Genomic DNA, 22,388 nt, shown 5'->3' with positions numbered 1-22,388 from the left:
TTTTAGTTATGTACTACACAATAGGGGAGATAATAATAATAATCATAAAAATAAACTTTATTTACTTTAATAGCACCTGTCATACAAGAAATGCAGGCGAATGTGCTTTACAACAAGGAATTACATGTGCCAAGTGCTTCACATGAAGAGACAGAAGACATAAAGACAAGAGGATGGAAAAGAAGGAAGGGACAGATGAATGACTGAAGGACTGGAGGGGGAAACTGGATTTTGTTCTTTAAAATCATTTATGTCATGAAGATGATCCTGGGTTTTTTTTTGTTTTTCAGCTGTTATGTATAGTCCATTGTAAAGGTGGTGTTAATGTTAAGAAGAAATAAACTTCATAATTCTCAAAATTTTAACTGCTTGTTTTTTTTTAATCAGTGATATTGGCAATGACAAGATTTCCAATATATTCAATAGGTGAACCATACAAACATTACAGTTTAGCTAAATATTCAAAATATTTTAGCTAAACTGAATTACCAAGTGGGCAACTGCCCCAGGGCCCCAGACCCTCAGGGGCCACATATTTACTGCTTGTTCAATAATAGAGTCAGCTGGCTTTTGGCAACAAAAAAGAGTGATAAACGTAAAAGTTGTCCACAGTTAGATAACAAAAGGAACACTGGATATTTCCCAGAAAATGTATTGTTTTTGCATTTCTCAAATCTAAACATTTGTGATGCTTTAAGAGCTTGAACCTTTCATTTAAACTAATCTTATAAGGGTTCATTGGCAATTCAGACTTTAAACAAACAAAATTAAAAAATTAAGACGAATGTGCATGAGTAGATTCAATAAGATGCACGTGGGAAAACATCTTTTTGTATGATTTGTTTGTGGCTCTTACAGAGACATGAACAACCCGTTAATGGGGCTTAACTTGCGTATCACCCATATCATCCCAGTTTCTTTCACAGTACTCCAGCTAGCATATTTGGGTTTTTCATAAACAGAATTTGGATATTGAAACAAAAATGGATAGAAAATCCCAATCTTAAAAGCACATTCCATGTTAAACATTCATATGTGTTCAAGAAAATTGACATTTTTCACAGCAAGAAGATCACACTAATGTTACTGATAACATCAACAATGGTTCTATACAAGTGTCCCAGTGAGCCAAAACAGTGAGCCAGGATGCAAGATACAGACACTGAAGTAGATACTTGCACAAAATACTGCACTGAGGATCAGAAAATAAACCCTATAAGAATGATCATAGAGGCATACAAATAAATTTAATTATCACATTTTAACTGCACACATACACAAAATGTGCATAACTTTCAAAGTGCAAAGACTACAGTGTGAAAAGCAAAAGCTCTGATGTATGTAAGGTTGACACATTTATTCTTTTATCTTCAATCTTACAAGTGTTTTGTATTGTACTTTGAATATTACAGCAAAATTTCTTAACAGACGTTCTTTCATCTGATTACTTATTTGATTCACGTTTTTAAAAGACTTTAAAAAAGGTTTCTGAAAATTATTACAACTATTATGTCCTCATGTTTCCCTCTGTATGTTGTAATGTCCACCCCCGTTTTTCTTCTGTTTCCACTCCTCCAGGGAGCCACGCACAGCAGTGAAAGAGGGAAACAGTGTTGAGTTTTTGTCACTGATAGAGATCATCATTGCCATCTTCTCTGTACAGGCCTGGCCTCCCTGACCCAGAACCTGACCCCTGACCTCCTGACCGGGTACCAGTTGCAGAGGGGAATCTAGATGAGAGTTTAAAAAAAAAGAAAAGACAAGGAATGAGCCACGAATGCGACCTGAAGAAATCAAGACTACATTTTCTGAAGTGGCACATGTTGTACTTAAATTTTTGTACCTGAAGTTTCCAAAGCCACGGCTCTGCTGCAGAGTTTGAGCAAACATTTCATATTTGCGGATGTCGTTGTCGCTGACGGAGCGACGAGCGAATCGCATCGCCTCTTCAAAGTGGTCCTTCCTGATCTCCGGGACTGGATCAAAGTCTTCATCCTGCAGACAGGGACAAACATTATGAGGACAAGACGTGGAAACAATACACTGTGTGTGTGTGTGTGTGTGTGTGTGTGTGTGTGTTCCCAGTCCAAAGGCTGAAAGTTACAAAACCCACAGCCGCCCTTTAGGGAACTTTTTTATCTTCCACAGTCTCTTTCTGCACCAAGCACACACAGCCTGGTACTTTGAGGAGTGGAGCATGTGTGTGTGTGTGTGTGTGTGTGTGTGTGTGTGTGTGTGTGTGTGTGTGTGTGTGTTAGAAAAAGTGAAAGAGACACAATTATCAGTCTCCTGTTTGACACACTATAGTACGATGTAAATAAGCAAGTATGTGGTGCAGTAGTAGCAGCCTGACAGTCGGACCATGGGGATGCCTGGTCTGTTCTGCCTCTGACGCTCAGCCTTGATTTCGGCCTCGATGGCCTCACGGATGGCCAGCTTACAGGCCCGCTGGCAGATCTCTGTTAGGTCAGCTCCAGAAAAACCCTCTGTGATGCCAGACAGGTAGTCCAAGTCCACATCCTACAGGAAAGAGAGAGAGGGGGAGGGCCAACATGAAAACATGAATGGCCCTGTCTAGAGCCAGTGTTTGGTTTGTCCATTCTGGGCTACTGTAGAATGAAAGCTACTCTACCTGCAAAAGGAACCGCTCCATATTTAGATATAAATGGCCTATTCTAAGGTAACAAAAACAACAATTCTTAGTTTCAAGTGATTAAAAACTCATGAAAACACAGTAATAAATATTACAGACCATTTCTGACAATATATACCCATCAAGCCTGTACACTGGACCTTTGAAGGAACACTTTACCTGCCAAATGATAATTTGATCATCAATTATTCTCCCCATGTTATGTCACATTTGAGAAGAAAACATTTCTTTTCTCTAATGTCTTCATGGTAAACAAACAATCCAAAAACAGCAAAAAATTTTGATGAATTTAATTCATAGGCTTCCACTTTTAACCCTTTAGAACCTGAAGCGGCATCACTTTCCTCGTGCTGCTTTCAGATTCCTTTCACAAGTATTTAAACCCAAATTAGTGTGATTTCTTTCAAAAACGTGTGAAAAGGGCAAAAACCAACTTTGAATTTTTTTTTGAAAATTATGTTTTAAAAAGCTAGGAAATTTTACAATTTTTTTAGCACTTTTTCCAGGTTATACGAGTTGTATGAGAGTTTGTTAAACTGATGTTTTGATATACGTTTGCCTTCGTTAAATGCAGACCCCTATGGCTTCAATTCATCAAGAATTTTCTCCCTGTTCGAATTCTCTGTTCACCATGGAGGCATGCGAGAAAAACAAAGTTTTCTTCATGAATTGAACGTAACATGGGGTGAGTAACTGATAAACAGGAGGTCATTTTGGCCCTGAAGTATTCCTTTAAGACACATGTTACTCTGTCACCTACAGTACACAGACAAAGACCAACTTCTGACTTTTTTCTCTCTCTCTCGTGTACATGAGGAAAATAACCTACAGAGGAGTTAATATGTGTGTGTATCACTCACTCGTGCAACAGGGGACTTGCGTAGGTTGGCGTTGAGGATTGCTGTGCGAGACGGTTTGTCTGGGAGTGGGATGTAGATGAGCTGGTCTAAACGGCCCGGCCGCAGGATGGCAGGGTCTATGATATCTGGTCTGGTGTGATGAAAGGAGCAAAGAAAGTGAGATGAGAATCATCTAGAGTACCGACTTCTCAGACCACAATCATTAAACACACATGTGCACCTGTTTGTGGCACCAATAATAAAAACATTTTTTTTGTCCGACATGCCGTCCATCTCCGTGAGTATCTGGTTGATGACTCTGTCAGCTGCACCACTTCCATCCCCAGCTCCGCCACCTCTGGATTTAGCGATGGAGTCAAGCTCATCGAAAAACAAGATGCAGGGGGCCGCCTGTCGGGCCTGGAGACAGAAGAGGTTACAAATCTCTATCCTCCCACCATGATTCATTTTTCTTTCCTTTCTCTGCTCTCACCTTATCAAACACGTCTCTGACGTTGGCCTCCGATTCTCCAAACCACATAGTGAGCATCTCAGGTCCTTTGATAGATACAAAGTTTGCTTGGCACTCGTTGGCGATGGCCTTCGCCAGCAGGGTTTTTCCACAGCCTGGAGGGCCGTAGAACAACACTCCACGAGACGGAGTCATACCAAACTTCAGGAACTTGTCCGGATACTCGACAGGGTACTGAGGAGAGTGAGGTGAAGACATATGGGACTGTTGTTGGGACACGTGTTTGTGGGTGTGTGCAGAGTCTGGTGATGTGAGTGTGTTAGAGTTGCTTCCACCTGAACGAGCTCTTGCAGCTCTCTCTTGACCTCATCCAGTCCTCCGACATCCTCCCAGTTGACCTGAGGCACCTCTGCAACAGTCTCTCTCAGAGCTGATGGGTTGCTCTGACTCAGCGCCCACTTACGGAGGACATGATGAGTGTTAGGGAGAGAAGATGCATTGCTCTTCATTATTCATTCATTGAGAAAATATTCACGTCTAGCTTTTATTGTGTGGTTACAAATGACGAGATGCACAGCTGCGTTCTCTGAGGGACCAACACACACACTGGAAGAGCAAAAGTCATGTGCGTGCTTGTGTGTGTACCTGGAAGTCATCCATGGTGACAGCTAGTGAGTTGAGCAGGTCAGCATCAATGGTTTCGTCCTCCAGGTCTATGAGGATCAACTTCTTGCGGATGGCTTGCAGAGCAGCTTCTGAGCACAGAGCAGCCAGGTCGGCACCTACGTGACCGTGGGTCTCTGTGGCAATCTGAGATTTGATAATAACCATTAATATTCATTTAATATACAGCACACGTGCATATCACAGTTGGGATGGATGTCATCACAGAGCAATTTATTTACTGAGTGTAAATTGTTGTTTAAACACTGACAAAATGCACAAGAATGAATTTAAATCAGCCTAGTTGAATCTGTTATTGCCAAAAAGTTGGCACTTTCTGATCTCAAAAGTTGTTTATAATTTAGGCTATAATGTTTACTGTCTTATTAACTTATGTCAAAGTTACAGAAATACAGTGGATATCATCAGATGTTATGTTCTTAAATTAAGAGGGTCTTCATAATAAAGAATTTTGATTTAATTTAGGTTACTGGGAAAACTATAATCTAATACATAGTAAACAAAGTTAATTGTCAGTTTATTAATAAGCTTTTTAGACTGCGAGCCTTTATCATGAAGTTCAACATTAAGTCAGCTGGACAATCATTGTTATTTGTCCTTATTTGATGACTTATCCTATCATTGAAGAGCATATATATATATATATGTCATGTTTTTTTGTTTTTACTATCAGCAGCAATTACATTCTTGACCCAGTGCAGCACACCCTTTTTATCCGAGTTTATTCTAAATAAGCAACGTAAATCCATTTAATTTTGTAGGGAATGTATTCTAATATATAGTATTACAATAATAATTCTTGTTGAATGACATTCTGTGGCAAAAGGCTTATCGTGTAACATGAGGACACTGGAGCTGCAAGTGATGATTAGTTTCATAGTTGATCAATCTGCCATTTACTCTCTTAGCGACATCTTCCGGTTTCTTGTTTTGTTTTGTTCAAGTTTAAAGTTGGAGAAATGTACTGCTTGGGGTTTTGCTTGAAAAATGATTGTAAAAAAACTTTTAGTTAAATATTGAAGTTTCAGCATTTTATTATTAGAGAAGTTGAAAATAAAGTTTTTGTAGAGTTTTTGGGCTGTTTTTTCTTTCTCACCCTCTCCAGGTCAATGTCGTCGGACAGTTTCATGTTTTTGGTGTGAATCTGCAGTATCTCAAGTCTACCAGTAGAATCCGGGATTCCGATGTCAATCTCCCGATCAAACCTGCCTGGAGAGAGACATCACCATTTGTAAATGTGTGTGTGTGTGTGTGTGTGTGTGTGTGTGTAGTGTGTTTGTGTGTGTGTGTGTGTGTGTGTGTGTGTGTGTGTGTGTGTGTGTTGCTTTCCTGACCAAAGCGTCTTAGAGCAGGGTCCACGCTGTTTGGTCGGTTTGTGGCTGCCATGACAACTACATGAGCTCTTTGCTTCAAACCATCCATCAGGGTCAGGAGCTGGGAGACGATACGCCTCTCCACTTCACCATGGGTCTACACACACACACACACACACACAAACACACACAAAAAAAACAAGCACAGCACACACTTGATGTACAGATGGTACAGTGTCTGCACATACAGAGCTGTTTCTTGACCTTATACCGCAGACACAGGCCTTTCGTTCTTGTTCTCCATTGTTTACCTTCTCTCTCTTGGGGGCGATGGCGTCCAGCTCATCAATAAAGATGATGGCCGGAGCGTTTTTCTCTGCTTCCTCAAACGCCTTTCTAAGGTTGCTTTCTGACTCTCCTGCCAGCTTACTCATGATCTCAGGACCTTGTCACAGAACAATGCATAGGGCATGTAAATCAGTTTTTCTCCCACACAGATCTAGGACTTTCAAAAAAAAAACCAATGAGCACTCAGATCTACGTAACTGTAAACTTAATTTTGTTAAATTTGCTCACTGTGCAAGAGCAGGAACAGCTTATTCATTTCTCTCTGCCTCTCTACAGATGCTCTCACTGCGTTACTGTGTGGAAAAAAACAAGGCTTACCATTGATGAGGAAGAAGAAGGAACCTGTTTCGTTGGCTACAGCCCGAGCCACCAGGGTCTTCCCTGTGCCCGCAGGGCCGTACAGCAGGATCCCTCTGGGGGGCTGAGTGAGAGGAGAGAAGAGCACACTGAGTCATAAAAAGAGAAATGTGTCATGTTAGGATCAAGGGAAGCAGAGATTTGAGTGGTTAGTGTGAGTATGTATGACACCTTAACTCCTATAGCCTTGAAAAGGCCGGGGTGTCTGAGAGGAAGCTCCACCATCTCTTTGATTTGAGCCAGCTGTTTCCGGCAACCTCCGATGTCATCATAGCCAATGTCATTAAGGCTCTCCTCCTCGTCCTGTCACAGGGTCATATGCAAGATTCAGAACAAATTGAGTTTATTTAGTTATGAATACATTATAGTAGTAATATATTTTAAGTGTATTTTTTTTTTTTTTTGTATTTTTTCTTGTCTGTATTTCTGTTGTTGTCTTTTGCCATACTTTGCCTTTATTTTATTTTATTTTAACATGTTTATATCTATTTATTATTTTACACTCTGTGATAACCGGAAGCCAGTGTAGAGACATTGTTGGAATATTTAAATGACATAATATAATCTATCACAGTGTTATTTTAAAGCTCCCTTTTCAGTTTATTTTTAGTTAAGATTATCTTTACGTGTTAGTACAGTATAGTTTTGCATTATCTTTTCAAAGTATATATTTTTTGTACTTTTTGTAGTCTATATTTCGGTTTTTGTCTTGCCGTACTTCGCCTTTATTTTTTTCATTCCCTTTCAACATATTAAAATTTTATTTATTATTTATCTTTTAACGATCATGCCTCTTTACTGCCCTCCAGTGGTCACAGTGCGTAATTACATAGAATCGAGTGTAGTTACACGCTGGGACCACCGGAGGGCAGTGTAGAGACACTGTTGTAATATTTAAATAACATAGTTACAGTTCCAGCAGGCGGGCTTTTCCCAGTCAACATGCTTAAAAAACAGCTTTGACCTATTGTTTTAACTGTGTTGTTGTTGTTGTTTGTTTTTACATATTTTAACATACAATCATATGTGAGTCAATCAATAAACAAATGCAGATAATAAAGATGGATAAGAGATTGATAAAAAACAATAAAATGATCAGAGTGCATGTGGTTTTCTTTAGACTACCCAAACAAACAGCGAAGGAGATCAGAGCTGGATTCGTGTTACATAACAAAAGCCGGCGTTTTCAGTGCTTGGCAAATGTGACACGTTTGGCTTTCCGTTATTCAGTACTTCTCAAACACGTGCATTTTTTGCATTTTCTCAAAATACTTCTACATAAACAATCTCACACATGGACAAGTAATGCATTTGAACTGCTACTTTAGCACTTGCGAGAGTTTATAAACGCATGTTTTGATATAATTTTGCTGTTGTGAAACATGGACCCCCTTTACTACGATTCATCAGGAATTTTCTCAAATTTTGGATTCATCATTTAAGTTCTTCACAAATTCAACGTATATAATTGTTATACAAATGATCCTTTTGCAGGTAAAGTATTCCTTTTAGTTTATCAAATGAACAATAAAAAAAACCCATTTTTTTGAAATTGAAAATGGTGGATGATGATATAAGTCAAACACTGATGTCAGCGCATGCCTTGTACCATTTCCTTTTAGTACATACAGCATAGCACATTTTTTCCACACCAACCATCAAAATAGTGCACGTAGATACGAACATATTGTTTAATCAACCATAAATTAGTATTATAATACAGAGCTGGTACACAAACTAAATCTTTCACAGACCTCTCGTTTGATTGGCTCTCCTTCGCAATAGATGACGGTGTCCGGGGCAACAATGCAGTGAGGGCTTGGGTCAGTCTCCACGACCTTGAACTCCACCGCCCGCATGCTCCCCCTTACCAGGAAGATGTCACCTGACAACACAGATGAAAAGTCTCAACACAGGGGCATCTAAATGCAGTTCAGATGATGCTGATAATATAATATAATATAATACAAGACAAGACAAGACAAGAATTTGTCTTACATTCTCAAGCTCTCAACAATTCTAACAACAATAAAATTAAACAAGGGCGGTGATATGATCTAAACCAGTTGCTATGACAAAAATAAATTGTCACACCTGGTAGTAACATATTCTGCTACTAGGTCAAACCAGATCATGTTATGAACAGAGCTGTTTGATCCAAGGGCATAGTTTTCGAGCGTCCAACATTTCGTTTCATTCATTCTGGAGAATTTTTATGCACCAGTTTGTGCCTTTACTGCATCAGTTCATGATGGAAATGTCATTGTACTTCCTAAATCAACCATGAGTAGATGCCCCATTGTGGGGCACAAATCCCCTGCATCTCCCTGAAATCTACACTCATGGTATGATCGGCAGCAGAGGTGTCGCCGTACCTTTATATATGGGCCGGTAAGCTTCCAGAAAATACGGTTTGAGGAAAACATCGAAGAGGTTCCCAGTCAGGCCCTCAATGGTGTCATCTATAGGCAGGACATGGATCCTTTTCCCGTACTTGATATCAGGACAGGCATGAATACTGTGATGAAACACACATCAACATCCTGATTATTTCATGTCAAACCTCACGTGTAAGAAAGACACAGTGTGTGACATTCACCTGATGACATCCCCGAGCCGGACACGTAGGTTGTTGCGTGTCACACGATTCATGCGGATTCGTTCATGTCCACAGGTGTCATCGGTCAGAACGATGCACACAGTTTGGCGACGTTTCCGCCCTCTCAGCACCACAGTGTCCCCCCGGAAGAGCTGCAGCTCCTCTGTCTTATCCTTGTGCAAACACAAACACACATCTTAGAAGATGCACAACATGACAAGGATAGAGTAAGACCCACAGACACACACACTGACCTGTGACAGACTGACAATGCTGCTGTCTTCATTGAGAGCTTCATCAACAATGAGTCTGTTAGGTCTGTGTTTCTGCTTCAGGATGGCAGTGGAGAGATCTTCTCCCTTTGAACTTCCAAACAAGAGACACATTATGACTCTCACATACAGGCTCTGCACTTGTGGCTCTAATTTCCTCATGTGACACAGAGCTGTATTTAGACCCCCTTTAGCTCTGCACGTAGCAACTATTAGTCTGTAAAAATGTGAAAACCACAGTAATTTATCAGTAACTTTGAGTTTAATGTAAAAAAATATTTAATATCTTTAAAAAACTTAATCAACAGCACGTGCAATTGCACAATTCAGAAGTTAGCACTCACAACATGCACTTCAGATCTATAAAATATGATGCAGTATGTTCAGATGAGTAAACACACACAATCTGTACACACACAGCTGCTGCACTCACTCTGCACCTCCTGAGCCTGGCATGACTGCTCTCCTTTGTCTCGTCCGATATCCTCAACGTTTCACACCAAGATCTGCTCCCTCACTGTCGCCTGTAGTTGTTTACTGAGGTATATTCAGGAGCTGGTCTTGTATGGTCGGACTTCTGCCGTGATCAGTGCCAAAGGTTTCAGCTTCTGTCTGACCTAAACTGCAGAAGTGTGGTTTTGGCCCAGAAGTTCCCTGCAAAGAGTCTCAGTCTTTTATTTTGTCTCTGTTGCCTTGAACCACCATGTTTGAGGGAGCTGCAGCCTGTGTGTTTATCAGTGGAGGTATAAATATGCCCATTTGCTTATTTGTAACCCCATCGTGTGCACACACACACTCTCACACAGATCCCAAGCACTTACCTTGGAGAGCGTCCCAGGACAGATATAGCATGATATTTCCTCCTCCCCCTGCTTCTCACCAGCAGATGCAGGCATAAGTCCCTAGCTAGTCATAGAGAACACTTCCCGACTTACTCTGAAATATTCATGGGTCAAAATAAATGCTGTATAGTGCCTTTTTTCCAAAAGACCAGACTTAGAGTCTGTCTTGTCTGGATACATTATTTCTTTCCTAAAATGCAACATTGTCTTTTCTCTTTCGACGCCTCAGTGTGACTGAAAGGAGCTGCTGCTGCAACTCAGCTGCTGTATGGTTGGATTCCCTCCCTCACACACACGCCACATATGCATATTTGTGTCAGGCACAAACAATCTGCAACATGTGTTCACGCATACTCAGAACGGACACATGGAGGTGTTTTAATTCAAACTTTTATTATGAAAATTGTCCTTTTAACAAATAACTTGAGACAAGCAACATGGGAACAGACGCACTGTACATTCCCCTTGTGAGAATCTGGACCCAAACTCAGCTGTCCTTTCCTACAGATTTAACTATGAATGAAATTATCTGATTGCCCACAGTGTCAACAAGCACTGTAACACACACCTTCAACCAACCAAAATAACCTTATAATGTGTTCGTGGAAGAAGTAAAGAAAGTGAGAGTGAAGGGGAACGAGAGGAGAGAGGTAGAGGAGGTTTGTATGAGCAAAGAAATGTTGATTTGACCATCAGTATGTGGAGAGTGGACTGAAAACATTCAAAAATGTAATCAATATGCTAAAAACAAAAATATAAACATTCATATGAGGAAAAAAAAATAATTTTATGAAGCATGCACACAGGGGAGATGTCAAACCTGGAATGTACACTGTTGTGGTGAAGGTGGGAATGAAATATGTGATTATTTGACAACATTTGGTTTCTAAGGTGTGACCAGTAAAAACAGTTCAAAAATGCTGGTGGTATGAGATTAGTTGATTGATTGATTGACTCAGCTTTACCCTGCCATAACATCTTTCAGTTACTGTTTTTCAGTAATTTACAAATGGAGACTGATGCAGTAAATGGGCGTTTTTTCAAAAATATTTACACTCTATTATATCTAAGAGCTGATTGTTCTGCTGATTTCAGTTCAGTTAGCTGGCGTGTTTGGTCAAGATTCCTGCAGTTGATTCTGAGGCCAGTTTCACAAAGATATTTTAGACAGGTCTGCACTGTTAGGACAGTCTTACTTACACTCTTGGGTTAATCTAATGCAAGTGAACTGACTTATTTTACGCCAAAAAACAAAGCAAAAAAACAACTAAGCCAACAAGGCTAACTCTGATGGTGTGATTTTCACAACCTTTAAAAATACAGATGCTCCTTATTCTATTAAACTCATATGGAGAAGATGTACAAAGGATGTATTGTATGTAATGCACATCAAATGCCACCAGAGGGCAGTCTCTACTGGTGGAACAGTGGTGGGGATAATGTTACAGGACTGTAAACATTTTATTTTAAATGTGTTTACTTTGTTTCTTATAAATGACTGATTAACTATTTTTGTTGATTTGTTTTCTTTTAATTACTCACACCACAGAGTAGAGGGTGGTTGTTGTGGGCTTGAGTGGGTAGATGGAAAAAATGTGAATAAAGTGTTAATTTACCCAGAATTCATTCCAAATTAGGTCCTACTTAAAGGCCAAGTGTGTAGGATTTAGGAGAAGCTATCTGCAGAAATGGAATAACTTGTTCACAGTTCAGTTGTTTGCAATCTGCAAAGTCACTGCTAGATGCACCAAAATCCTACACAAATATAAGCTAGTCAAGATTTAGACAGCTTTGTGCAATGGATGAGTGTTGACGTCTATCTGAGTGTTAGTGGTTCAATCTAAACCACAGTCAGTCTGTCTTTGTGAAACCAGCCCCTGATGTGGTGGTGCAGAGGCCAGAACAGATCATGGCCAGCTCTGCTTAAAAAGTTTAATAAGAACTTTACGTCATAGACTTTCACTGAAAACATTAGGATCCACAAAATCAACCACCTGCTAATCTGCAAGCTGACAGGATTCAAAACATCGAGGGGAAATGATCAACTTATTGCTTTGGCCAACAATCGTTTGCACAAGGTCATGAACCCTGCGCTGGATTTCACCAACATATCTGAGACTATGACAGGTCGGCATCCCAAACGTCCGCTCCAGCTTCTGGGAATGTATTTAATCTGGTCAGCTTCTGTTTCTCATCGCTCCAACAGGCTCTGTCATGCCTCCAAACACATACACCCACAACCAAAAAGCTCCTGCATCGATTGAAGCCTAAAAGTACAAATGGAAATTTAAATCCACGCAGAAAAATCACGACCTCTTTCAAAATGTGCACAAAGGTCAGAACAAAATGAACAGTTTAGAAACAAACCATTTTGCACAGTTTAGTTGAGAAATTGCAAAGTGCTTGATCATTTTAAATAAAATAAAAAAAGAGAAAAAGCATGACTGTTTTTAACCTCTGCATTTTAAATCTTTATGAGTCTATTTTTTTCCTCCAGCATTTGTGCTCAGTTTGGTGGAAAACCCTTGTTGTCCAGGAAATCCAGTCTCATTTCTGTGTGTTGTTTCTGGGCCAAAGCAGTCATAGAGGAAGAGAAACAGAGGTGTGTGTGTGTGTGTGTGTGTGTGTGTGTGTGCTGTTTGGCATGAGATGAAAAGTGTATTGTTTATCATGCATACATTTTTATAGGATTATTTGAGTTATAAGTAGATACAGACGTAACAGTCTCTGTCGTTAACAGTCGTCATCCTCAAAGTGCGTTTTCTGCAGAACCTTTACATGACGCTCATAGATCTTGAGGGCGGGGCCGAGTCTGATCGACAGGCCAGTCAAAACATCGTTACGCTGCATGAGGAGGAGAGACTTGCCATCGATTTCCTAATGAAAAGAGCAAAGCAATGTGGGTATGTGGATGTAGGTCATAACTGTTAAAGGTTCAAGTACAGCCGTTAAACTGTCTCTGGTGGCCTCTAGTGGTGGGTAAAGGGGATTGTAGGCTCACCTGGGTCCTGAAGGCAGCAGCCTGCTCAGGGAAACCTGCTGCTGTGAAATAACTGACCACATCAGACACTGTCCAGTCCACCGGGCTCCCACTGGCCCCCTCAGACTTCATAAACCTAAGGAGATGAGGAAGAGGGCAGTGAGCCCAGTACAAACCCCGCAGGAGATGTTGAAATTTTAAACTCGTAAAGTTATATCAGAGGTAACAGATTAATAAATAAATGTAACTTTGTGTTGTTTTTAATTCTAGTTTAATGTGTGTTTATTCCCTAGGCTATGGTGATAAATGTTGGTTTATTAGAATGGGAGCACTGGGATTTCCATGTTTTTTCTAATGAATAAATTGAACCTTGATTTTGCACTCTGTGATTGCAAAATCCTGTAAACAGGAGAATCAGATATTATGTTTTGATTAATATAGAAAGTCCAGTCCTTTGTTTCTTTTGATTTTTAAAGTACCTATAATCAATAGATTCATAACAACAATGAACTGTGACAATGTGCCGAGGTCACTCAGAGCGATAAACCTACAGAGCGTTGTTACCTGAATCTGCAGCTCTCCTTGACTTTACAGAGCATTAAAGTGAGTTTCAGCTCATTGTTTTGTTGTTCAGCCCGCAGATTTACTGTTCATAGCATCAAAAAAGCTAAACAACTCAATGTACTTTACCTGCTGAGCACTAAACAGCAGACACATGCAGCTAGCAGCTGGTGAACATAGCAGAGCAGTGGTGTAAAGTAGTTATGACAGGCCCAAGTGCACACAAGTTACTAGTTATGAAGTGCACACACACACATACACGCACACAAACACACACACACACACACACACACACACACACACACACACACACATTGACAGCTCAGCTTGTTAGTCTTGACAGATTTTGCACCCAACATCATCTCGTCATCAAATAAAGTCTTGACATTGGGCAACATCAAAATTATTACCCAACAATCATCAATAGTAGTATCGTAGTAGTAATAGTAACAGTGCCAAATCAAAATCTGTGTAAAAGGGACAGCCAACAGGCCAATGGGACGCTTTGACGTCGTACTATGTATGCGGCCCACCAACAGGAGATTTAAAAAGCAGTTAGCAGCTAAATAGCAAGAACAGCAGCCAAAAATGTCCACAAATTAAGGAGACAATGAGGTCCAGGAGCTCCTTACCCTCAGAGCAGAGAGACAGATCAGCTGCCGTTTAACAGGGACAGTAAATGCTCGTTAATGCCATGCCATGCTGTGCCATTATCATTATTTAGAAAGCATTACTGAGAAACATTACATGTTAAACATCACGTCCATCATGCTTCTTTTGCTACCGCGATGCCGGCATGCTATCTAAAATGACACACTGGGGTGGCATGATGCTGCTGTTACTTAATTCTGTGTAAAAAGAAAAAGGTGTCGTAAAGAAGGGCCTTTGTAGCTCTGCTACTAAGCGATTTCTGTGTAAAAAGGGCTTATTTTTGCGCCCTTGTAGTGGAGCATTAAGTGACTAAAGACACAAATATTCCCCTCAGGAGTTGGTGAGGACCAAAAGGAGAGCTAAAAAAGAGTGAATATTAAACTGAATTGCTCAGATGGACAGAAACAGAACTCCAAAATGAATCATAAAGTTCTGCAACTGCATGATGTGTTAGAGAGCGACTGTTATTTACCTACTTAAAACGTGATGATATGTCAGAGTTGTGTTCAAAACTTCTGCTGCCCTCAAGAGGCCACAAAAATCAGTTATTGCAGGTTCAAGGTGATACAATCAGAGGCAGGGTTATTTTGGACAGCACAGTGTGGAGAAACTACAATGGACTTCGTAACAGTACCAAAAAAGCAAGCAAGAAGAGAGCAGACACTACCAATCCAATGAATCTGTTTGGTGTCTTCATTGTCTACAGTATTTCTGCTGCACTCACCCTCCACTGCTAACTCCCCCATTTATCCCTCGTTCCTCCGACATGCCTGAGTCTCTCGGTGAGGCGGTGGGTGTAAGCAGACAGGATGACACGCCGACCTCCATCTTAGACTCCAAGCCTACAGTGGGAAAATTAAGCACAGTCTGATTACCTGTCATTACTGCTTGCCACCTGACACAAACATACAAAAATACTCACACATTGTGAGATTATCTGTAAAGCAGAACTCACTGTTAAAGCCTGAGGAGGTGTGGTTGATTCTGTCATGCTGCATCTGATTCTGTATGAGGAGAGAACAGAGGGGGGTCAAATAAAGACATAAAAACATGAACATGACAAACTGATGATATCTGCTCGATGGAACAAATCAAAGTCACTAGAGACCGTGTGAGAGGAGAAATCATGCTTCAGAGTGATACGACCTGCACCTTAACTCGAGGATTAAAGGAGCTGGCTGAGTCAAAACACTTCATAAACTGCAACTGCTGCAGCATCACACCCAATTCCAATTCTCCAATGCAAAGTTTTTTTCTCTTGTTTTTTTAATGTACGAAATGTAGCGCTTGTAAAAGAACACGCAAACAAGAATAAAAAATATATGGAACAAAAATCTAATAAAATATGTATAGTAGCATTGATTTAGTGTCATCATGAGACATGATGACATGCAATTACGACTGAACACCAGTGGTGGAGAGAGTACGATTATCATGCTGTAAAAACACTCAAGAAAAAGTTCTGCATTGAAAAAGGCTGTTTAGGAAAAGTATGTAAGTATAATCAGGAACATCTACTTACAGTACTAAAAGTACCCAATTCAGTAAAATCTTAGAAAAGAAATAAAAAGTATGTCATTTTCATTAAAGGTACCCTGTTGAGTTTTTGACCACTATGAGAGCTGTCTCTGTTTGTATCGTGCACACGCGGGTGACGTTTTTCACGGTACGTCCTGCTCATGGCTTCACACAATTCCACTGATCAACAGTTGTTGGTGGTAATGTATGGAGTAATTTAACAACACACCAACAAAATCTTTTTTTTAATTTATTCCAAACTTTTGATGCTGCCAAAGATGTGAATTACATCAGTGTGTGTACTAATCAAGCCAACAGGGGCTCAGAACTTCATAAAATTAAATGTGTATAAACTAAATCACAGTAGTGTGTTTACATTTGACAATATGACATTAGAACGAACATTTGAGAATAAAACTGTCCCCCCACCCCCACCACCACCCACACACACACACACACACACACACACACACACACACACACACACACACACACACACACACACACACACACACACACACACACCAGTATATCCACTATGGAAATACAGAAAGTCTTGTACAAATATGATATAAAAACTAAGAAAAGGCAATATATCAGGAACATTTTTACCTCTGTAATTACCTCACTAAAATGAAGTTCAATCATTCACATGACATTCTGTGCTGATTCATTTGGTTTTTTAGTGTAAATGAGGTTTAGTGGTGGTGTCTGTGTTTGCTCTTACTACTGTGTTTTGCTCTCAGGGTAAGGGTTCGTGAACCCTGTTAGTGCAAGTGTGCCACCGTAAATGTGCAGAAAATAATGGAAAATATAATGATGTTTTTGAAAAAGGACGACCTTTCCGCTGAGTCTGCTCAGGTTCAGTCATAGTTTGATCAGAATTTCAAATGTTGATAAAGAACAACTTTAGAACAACTTGAGCAACTAAGTACGTTAATTAGGTTTCGTGCTTGAGAAAAAATTTAAAGTACCTGCACTTCATTTGAGTATTTCTCCATATTTCATGACATTTCAGGAGATATTATACAAATTAGTTATTATAAAATAATCAAAATACATGTAATCACTTCCTTGACCAGATAATCCATCAGTAATAACAATCCAATACTATAGTTTGTATAATATGATTATGTGATTCTAAAATATTTTTCATACTGACTACTTTCACTTTTACGACAGAGAAACATGTCTATGATAACACTTCTCTACTTTCACCTGAGCACAATTTTGAATGCACGATTTCTACATGTAATAGGGTACTTTTAAATCATTGTGGTAGTACTTTGAAAAAAGGAAAATATCTCAGTACTTCTTTCACCACTGGTGGAGTATTTTCGAATACTTTTAGGCTTCATTTAAGACAATAGCATAGAAATGACAGGAGAAAAGTAACAAAGGTCTGCAGTCAGACTCAGTCATGGTTGGCCTGAGAGTAATTTTGACTTGTTTTGATAATGCATGGAACATCATCCAACAATAAAAACTAACAAACAGTTGCTTGCACTTACTTGTGCCTCCACATGTAGCTGATCAGAAATGACAGCTCTCTCCTCCAAGTGTGCCCTGTTGCATTGTGACAGGGAAGCTCCATGAACAGGTGCACACGGCGTCCTGGTGAGGGAATCAAGCTCACATGTCCCTGAGAGACCAGGAGAGAAAAGATTTTTAATTCTATCATTTTTATTCATAATACATCAAAATTCATAGTTAATAATAGTTACAATACAGTAAAATTAAATTTATATAGTAATTTTAAAAAAAGAGGCACAAAAACTTTGTTTCACAAAAGACACAAGGTAAAACAAAAGAGAAACGACAGTAACAGTAATATTTAAATAACAATAAATAAAGTTCAGAGTATTACGTGCAGTAGATGGTGGTCTCCAGTTTGGAGAAGCAGACAGGAGTCTGACATGGAAGCTTAGCAATGTAATGCTGTGGGTGGGGGTCAACAACAAAACGTATTTAACCACCTCAAAAAGTCACAACAAAAAATAAATCAGTATCAGTTTAAGTATAGGCTTTAATTAGAATATTTTTACTTCTTAATCTTTCCGTCAGACATCTCATTTTTATAGGGAAGCATAGCAGTTGACGTCTTCAGTTCCCTGTCTTTACTTGAGTCAAACCCACCAGACTCCGTTGAGTAAAACAGCCATATAAACTTGCTAAACACAGCAGCCGCCTCGATTAGTTAGCTTAACTTACTGATGGAGGCAGCAGTAGACCAGCAGCTCCTGTGTTCAGTGATATTTATTTCCCGTTTTTCTCAATGGAGTCTGGCTTTGCAGAGAGCGATATAAAGGCTTCATTTTCAGCTGTAAATCACTGTCTGTAATAAGGGAAAGCTGTGAAAATACTCTTAATTTAGTGTACACTTAAACTGATAATGAGTTTTTTAGGTGGGACCTTTTTTGAGGTAGCAAAAATATGTTTTATTGCTGACCCGTCCACAGGAGTAGATTGCTCAGTTTCCATGTCGGACTCAAGCCTGCTTCTCCAAACTGAGGGCATGCCGACTGACATCTACTGTTTACAAAACACTGACTATAGATCAGGGTTCCTAGAGCCTTAAGCAAGTGGGATTTAAGACATTTTAAGACATTTTTAAAGCCACTTAAAATTAAATTTAAGATTTATTTTACAGAAGCCAATACTGAAGGGAAAAACATGTGAATTACTTGAGGTTAGGGGGAATTTTATTTTGCAAATATTTATTCTGATATAAAACATGACTCTTTGATAATATTAATGTGGGAGGCATTTGGTAAATTATTATTATTATTATTAAGTTGCCCATTATTTTAAGCTTTTGCAATGCAATGTCAGAAAAAAATATTCATAAAAATCCCACCTCATAAGACAGTTTAATGGCAATTAAGGGCTTACTTTTAGATGTATTTTATGACTTTTTAAGCATCTGCAGGAACTGTGATAGAAGAGCACCCCATACAACCCTACTTTAAAAATTCTGGACAGCTTACATGATTATACTGAAATCTATGCGTTAAAAAGTGCACAAAATGAAATGAAAGTAACATTTAAAACTAAAAATTAATTTTAAAAAAATCAAAAATAAAACAATATCCACTCAGGTAAGCCTACTTGTGGGTGAAGCAGTAGTAGTGGTCGTGACGGTTGTATTGATTAACAGAGGGAGGCCACTATTGATGATGAGAACCTTTATTCGGCCTTCCTCCACCGCACATACACGCACGCACACGTCCACGCGCACACACCTTTGCCACCGTGCTGCTGCTGCTGCTGTGGGCTCTCCTGCTTTGATGCTGTCTGGATCTCAGTATCTTCTGTGGTTTTCTCAATGAGCTCTGGTTCGGTTGTCATGGCTACCGGGGATAGTCCTCCCTCCTCATCAGAACTCCGGGGATCCTCCTCCTCCTCTTCCTCACGCTCTTCTCGTTCCTCTTCTTCACTGGCTGTTTCCATCTGCTCATTCTGCTGCGGAGAGGGGGCCGGCGGCTGCAATGACAGACAAAGTTGAATCAGAAAAAAAAAGGAGTAAGGTGGACATAAGGCACCTTCAATCCTCTGAGGTGAACACCTGAGTTTGAGCTGAGTTCGCACTCGTTTGACCGGATCGGAGCTTTAAACAGCACATTAGGTCTGCCGCGCTCCTTCGGGGTGGGAAGATGACAAACACCTCCCACTTGGAGAAACCCTGTAATAGCAGAAATAACGATAGCCGCCTACTGAAGCCTACTCAAGTCTGCCTCCACACGGGAGGGAGAGAGAGGGAGGAGAGCGTGCTGTCAGAGATGATACAAAGGATTTAATGAGGCACGGAGCGGGGGAGATGCGGCGAAAGAGGGAAGAGGAAAATAAAACTACGGGGTTAGAAAACACTCAGTGCAATATTTTCACCGCTCGGCTGTTTTGGCTGAGTCCAAACAGCCGGCCTGCGCGACAGAGCAGCGGCCACAGGAGAGCGGCAGCGGCACGTCTCAAGTTTAGACAGACACCGCCTACTGCGCGCCAGGCCCAGACACTCCGCGCTCCGCTCCACTAAAGTTCCCGAGAGCGAAACGAAATGTTATTGACCCCAAAATAGTTGTGTGGCGACGACACCAGAAGCAGCTCGTGCTCGCGTCTGTGCAGAGTCGCTCTTAATGGTGCGCGCGCTCATCCTGGGAGCCGGGGGAAGCCGCTCCGGAGCCGTCTGCTCCTGTATGTAACCTGCACCTTTTGTGCAGGAAGCAGCGCTGCACACATGCACACACACACACACACACACACACATGAACCGAGGCTACAGAGGACAACACCAGGCACGGCCGCATCCGGCTGACAATTACAAACACAACAATTAATCTTTATAGATGTGGAAACACTTTTGCATTCAAAACATCGAACAAAAAGCAACAAAAAATACATATATTTGGCGAGAGAAGCCGAGCGCGTCTTGGTGCCGTGTTTAACCAGTGATCATTAATTTATTAGCGAGCCATCAAGCCTTTTCAGCGCTTGTACACTCGAGACGTGTTGGAAATATTAAGTTAGCAGCGCCCACCTTTTTCACAGCAGCGTGCCTGTCCTGCAGTGCGCTCTTTCCAAGTCTGTCAGCGGACGAATTGTTGGGCTCCTCCACCACCATCCCCCTCAGAGGAAGAGTAATGTTCCCGCAGCGGGTCCTGCGCAGCCTGCCCCTCGCCACCTCTCTCTCCATGACCACTTTGACTTTGCCTCGGGTCAGCTTCTCCTCCGACAGACGCTCCTGGCTGCTCAGATAGCCCAAAATCTCTTTCAGCCCGAGCGGCTTCATGTGGCCTCTGGTGGCGGCGGAGCCCCCTCGGATGCTCCTCTCGGACAGGCTGCGCACAGAAGCCACCAGTCTGTCGCCCAGGTCGGAGTTGGCGTGGTTCCCCGCTCCTCCGACTCGAAGTTTGGGCTTGAGGGGCGCAGTCTGCTTCGGTCTCTGGCTGGAGCAAGTTTTGTTCTGGGTTTCATCTCCGCTCGGCTCCTTTTCTCCTTTGCTCAGTGTTATCTTGCTGGCATCGTTTGTTTTGTGAGTGAGACCGGGCGACGGGCACCCCCCCTGCTGTCCTAATCCCTTGTCTCTCGGTGCACTTGCTTTCTCCTCTTTACAGCCGCTCCCGACATCGCAGCTCGTTGTTGCGCCACAACTGAGGCACCCGTTTCCGCTACTCTGACTGGAGGCAGGCTTGAGCTTCTTGTCGCCGGTGCTGGCTGATGTCTGGGGATCTGGGCTGGGCTCCGAGTCCTCCTCTCCCTCCTCCTGGTCGGTGAAGCTGTGCGCACTGTCGCCGTTGTTGTTCAGATGGTCGTGTTTGGTGTTTCGCTCCCTCGCTGCCTCCGCGCTGCCGCTGCTGCTGCCGCCAGCCGCCGTAAACTCACTCTTCTTTCTGCTTTTCCTCTGCACCTTCGCCGCGTTTCGGTACGATATGGACCCCTTGTAGCTAACTTTGAGCACCGTCTGCTCTTGAATCAGTTTTTCCAGTTCTGTCCTGGTTCGGTCCGCGTCTGACCCGTGTCGTCTCCGGACCATTCGACAAATCCTCTCCAAATCCGGACGGGCTTTCCTCGAGCGGAGAGAGTCGATTGTTTCCAGGATCCACTCTCGGTACTTATTGGGCTCGGACATCTTCTCAGCTGCTGGTGCGGATGGGGTTTGGCCCGGGTGCGTCTCCCCCCCACCTTCTGCTGTTTCACAAGTGACGCTGTGTCAAATCTGGGAAGCCAGAGTGCGATCCCCCGGCTGGAGAATGAGGACGGAAGCCTAGCTGGTACGCTTTCGTTTGTTGGCCACATTGTGCGCTTAAGGTGGACCGAAGATGGCGCCTCGGTCTCAGCTACAGACGCAAATGACATTTAAGGTGGAATTGGCTGGCTTTTAGCGCATCCGCGTTATTTTCTTTGTTTGCAGTCTGGACTTGAGCAACATGCAGTTTATATTATCTGTTTGAAACACAAAGACACATTAATATGCAGTCCAACATTAATATGCAGTCCAAACACGGCTGAGATATTGTGTTTCTAAGGGTTTTGGTGAATCTGATTGAGCCGGGCAGTCAACAGATGGGTGGATCACGCACTGTAAAATCTGACAAGTTATTCTTAATGAAAAAGATCTTGGAAACCAATTGCCTAATAAAAATGGAGAGTAAATATAACTGTTAATCTCCATTTAGGTTTACTTTGTATCAAAAGTGTCATGTTGACTTGAAATTTAGTTGCATTTACTTAATTTTGTGAAGTTGTCACAACTTAAAATTGACAAGTGAAATTACCTTGTTCTTTCTAAATGTTCAACTTCTGTA

General features: G+C 41.3%; 2 protein-coding genes across 2 annotated transcripts; both read right to left on the bottom strand.

Moving 5' to 3' along the window:
• Nucleotides 1-78: 78 nt before the first annotated feature.
• On the bottom strand, nucleotides 79-10,264 carry zgc:136908. Its single transcript, XM_042485814.1, has 18 exons — nucleotides 9,971-10,264; nucleotides 9,520-9,631; nucleotides 9,266-9,438; nucleotides 9,042-9,184; nucleotides 8,421-8,551; nucleotides 6,838-6,969; nucleotides 6,628-6,730; nucleotides 6,273-6,406; nucleotides 5,983-6,118; nucleotides 5,745-5,857; nucleotides 4,610-4,774; nucleotides 4,300-4,422; nucleotides 3,986-4,198; nucleotides 3,734-3,912; nucleotides 3,514-3,643; nucleotides 2,362-2,520; nucleotides 1,844-1,995; nucleotides 79-1,730 (listed from the first exon to the last, which is right to left on the bottom strand). Exons 1-18 carry the CDS (start codon nucleotides 9,991-9,993, stop codon nucleotides 1,625-1,627), a joined length of 2,427 nt encoding a protein of 808 aa, XP_042341748.1. The 5' UTR covers nucleotides 9,994-10,264; the 3' UTR covers nucleotides 79-1,624.
• A 489-nt stretch (nucleotides 10,265-10,753) lies between these two features.
• On the bottom strand, nucleotides 10,754-21,817 carry samd1b (sterile alpha motif domain containing 1b). The gene is made up of 7 exons (XM_042484266.1): nucleotides 20,621-21,817; nucleotides 19,332-19,572; nucleotides 17,601-17,731; nucleotides 15,527-15,575; nucleotides 15,296-15,413; nucleotides 13,381-13,495; nucleotides 10,754-13,256 (listed from the first exon to the last, which is right to left on the bottom strand). The coding sequence occupies exons 1-7, from the start codon at nucleotides 21,710-21,712 to the stop codon at nucleotides 13,113-13,115; spliced, it is 1,890 nt and encodes a 629-aa protein (XP_042340200.1). The 5' UTR covers nucleotides 21,713-21,817; the 3' UTR covers nucleotides 10,754-13,112.
• Nucleotides 21,818-22,388: the final 571 nt, after the last annotated feature.

This window comes from Plectropomus leopardus, chromosome 4 (genome assembly GCF_008729295.1).
Source record: "Plectropomus leopardus isolate mb chromosome 4, YSFRI_Pleo_2.0, whole genome shotgun sequence".
Lineage (NCBI taxonomy): Eukaryota > Metazoa > Chordata > Actinopteri > Perciformes > Serranidae > Plectropomus > Plectropomus leopardus.
The sequence above is the reverse complement of the archived record's forward strand: the minus strand, read 5'-3'. Positions and strand labels throughout refer to the sequence as shown.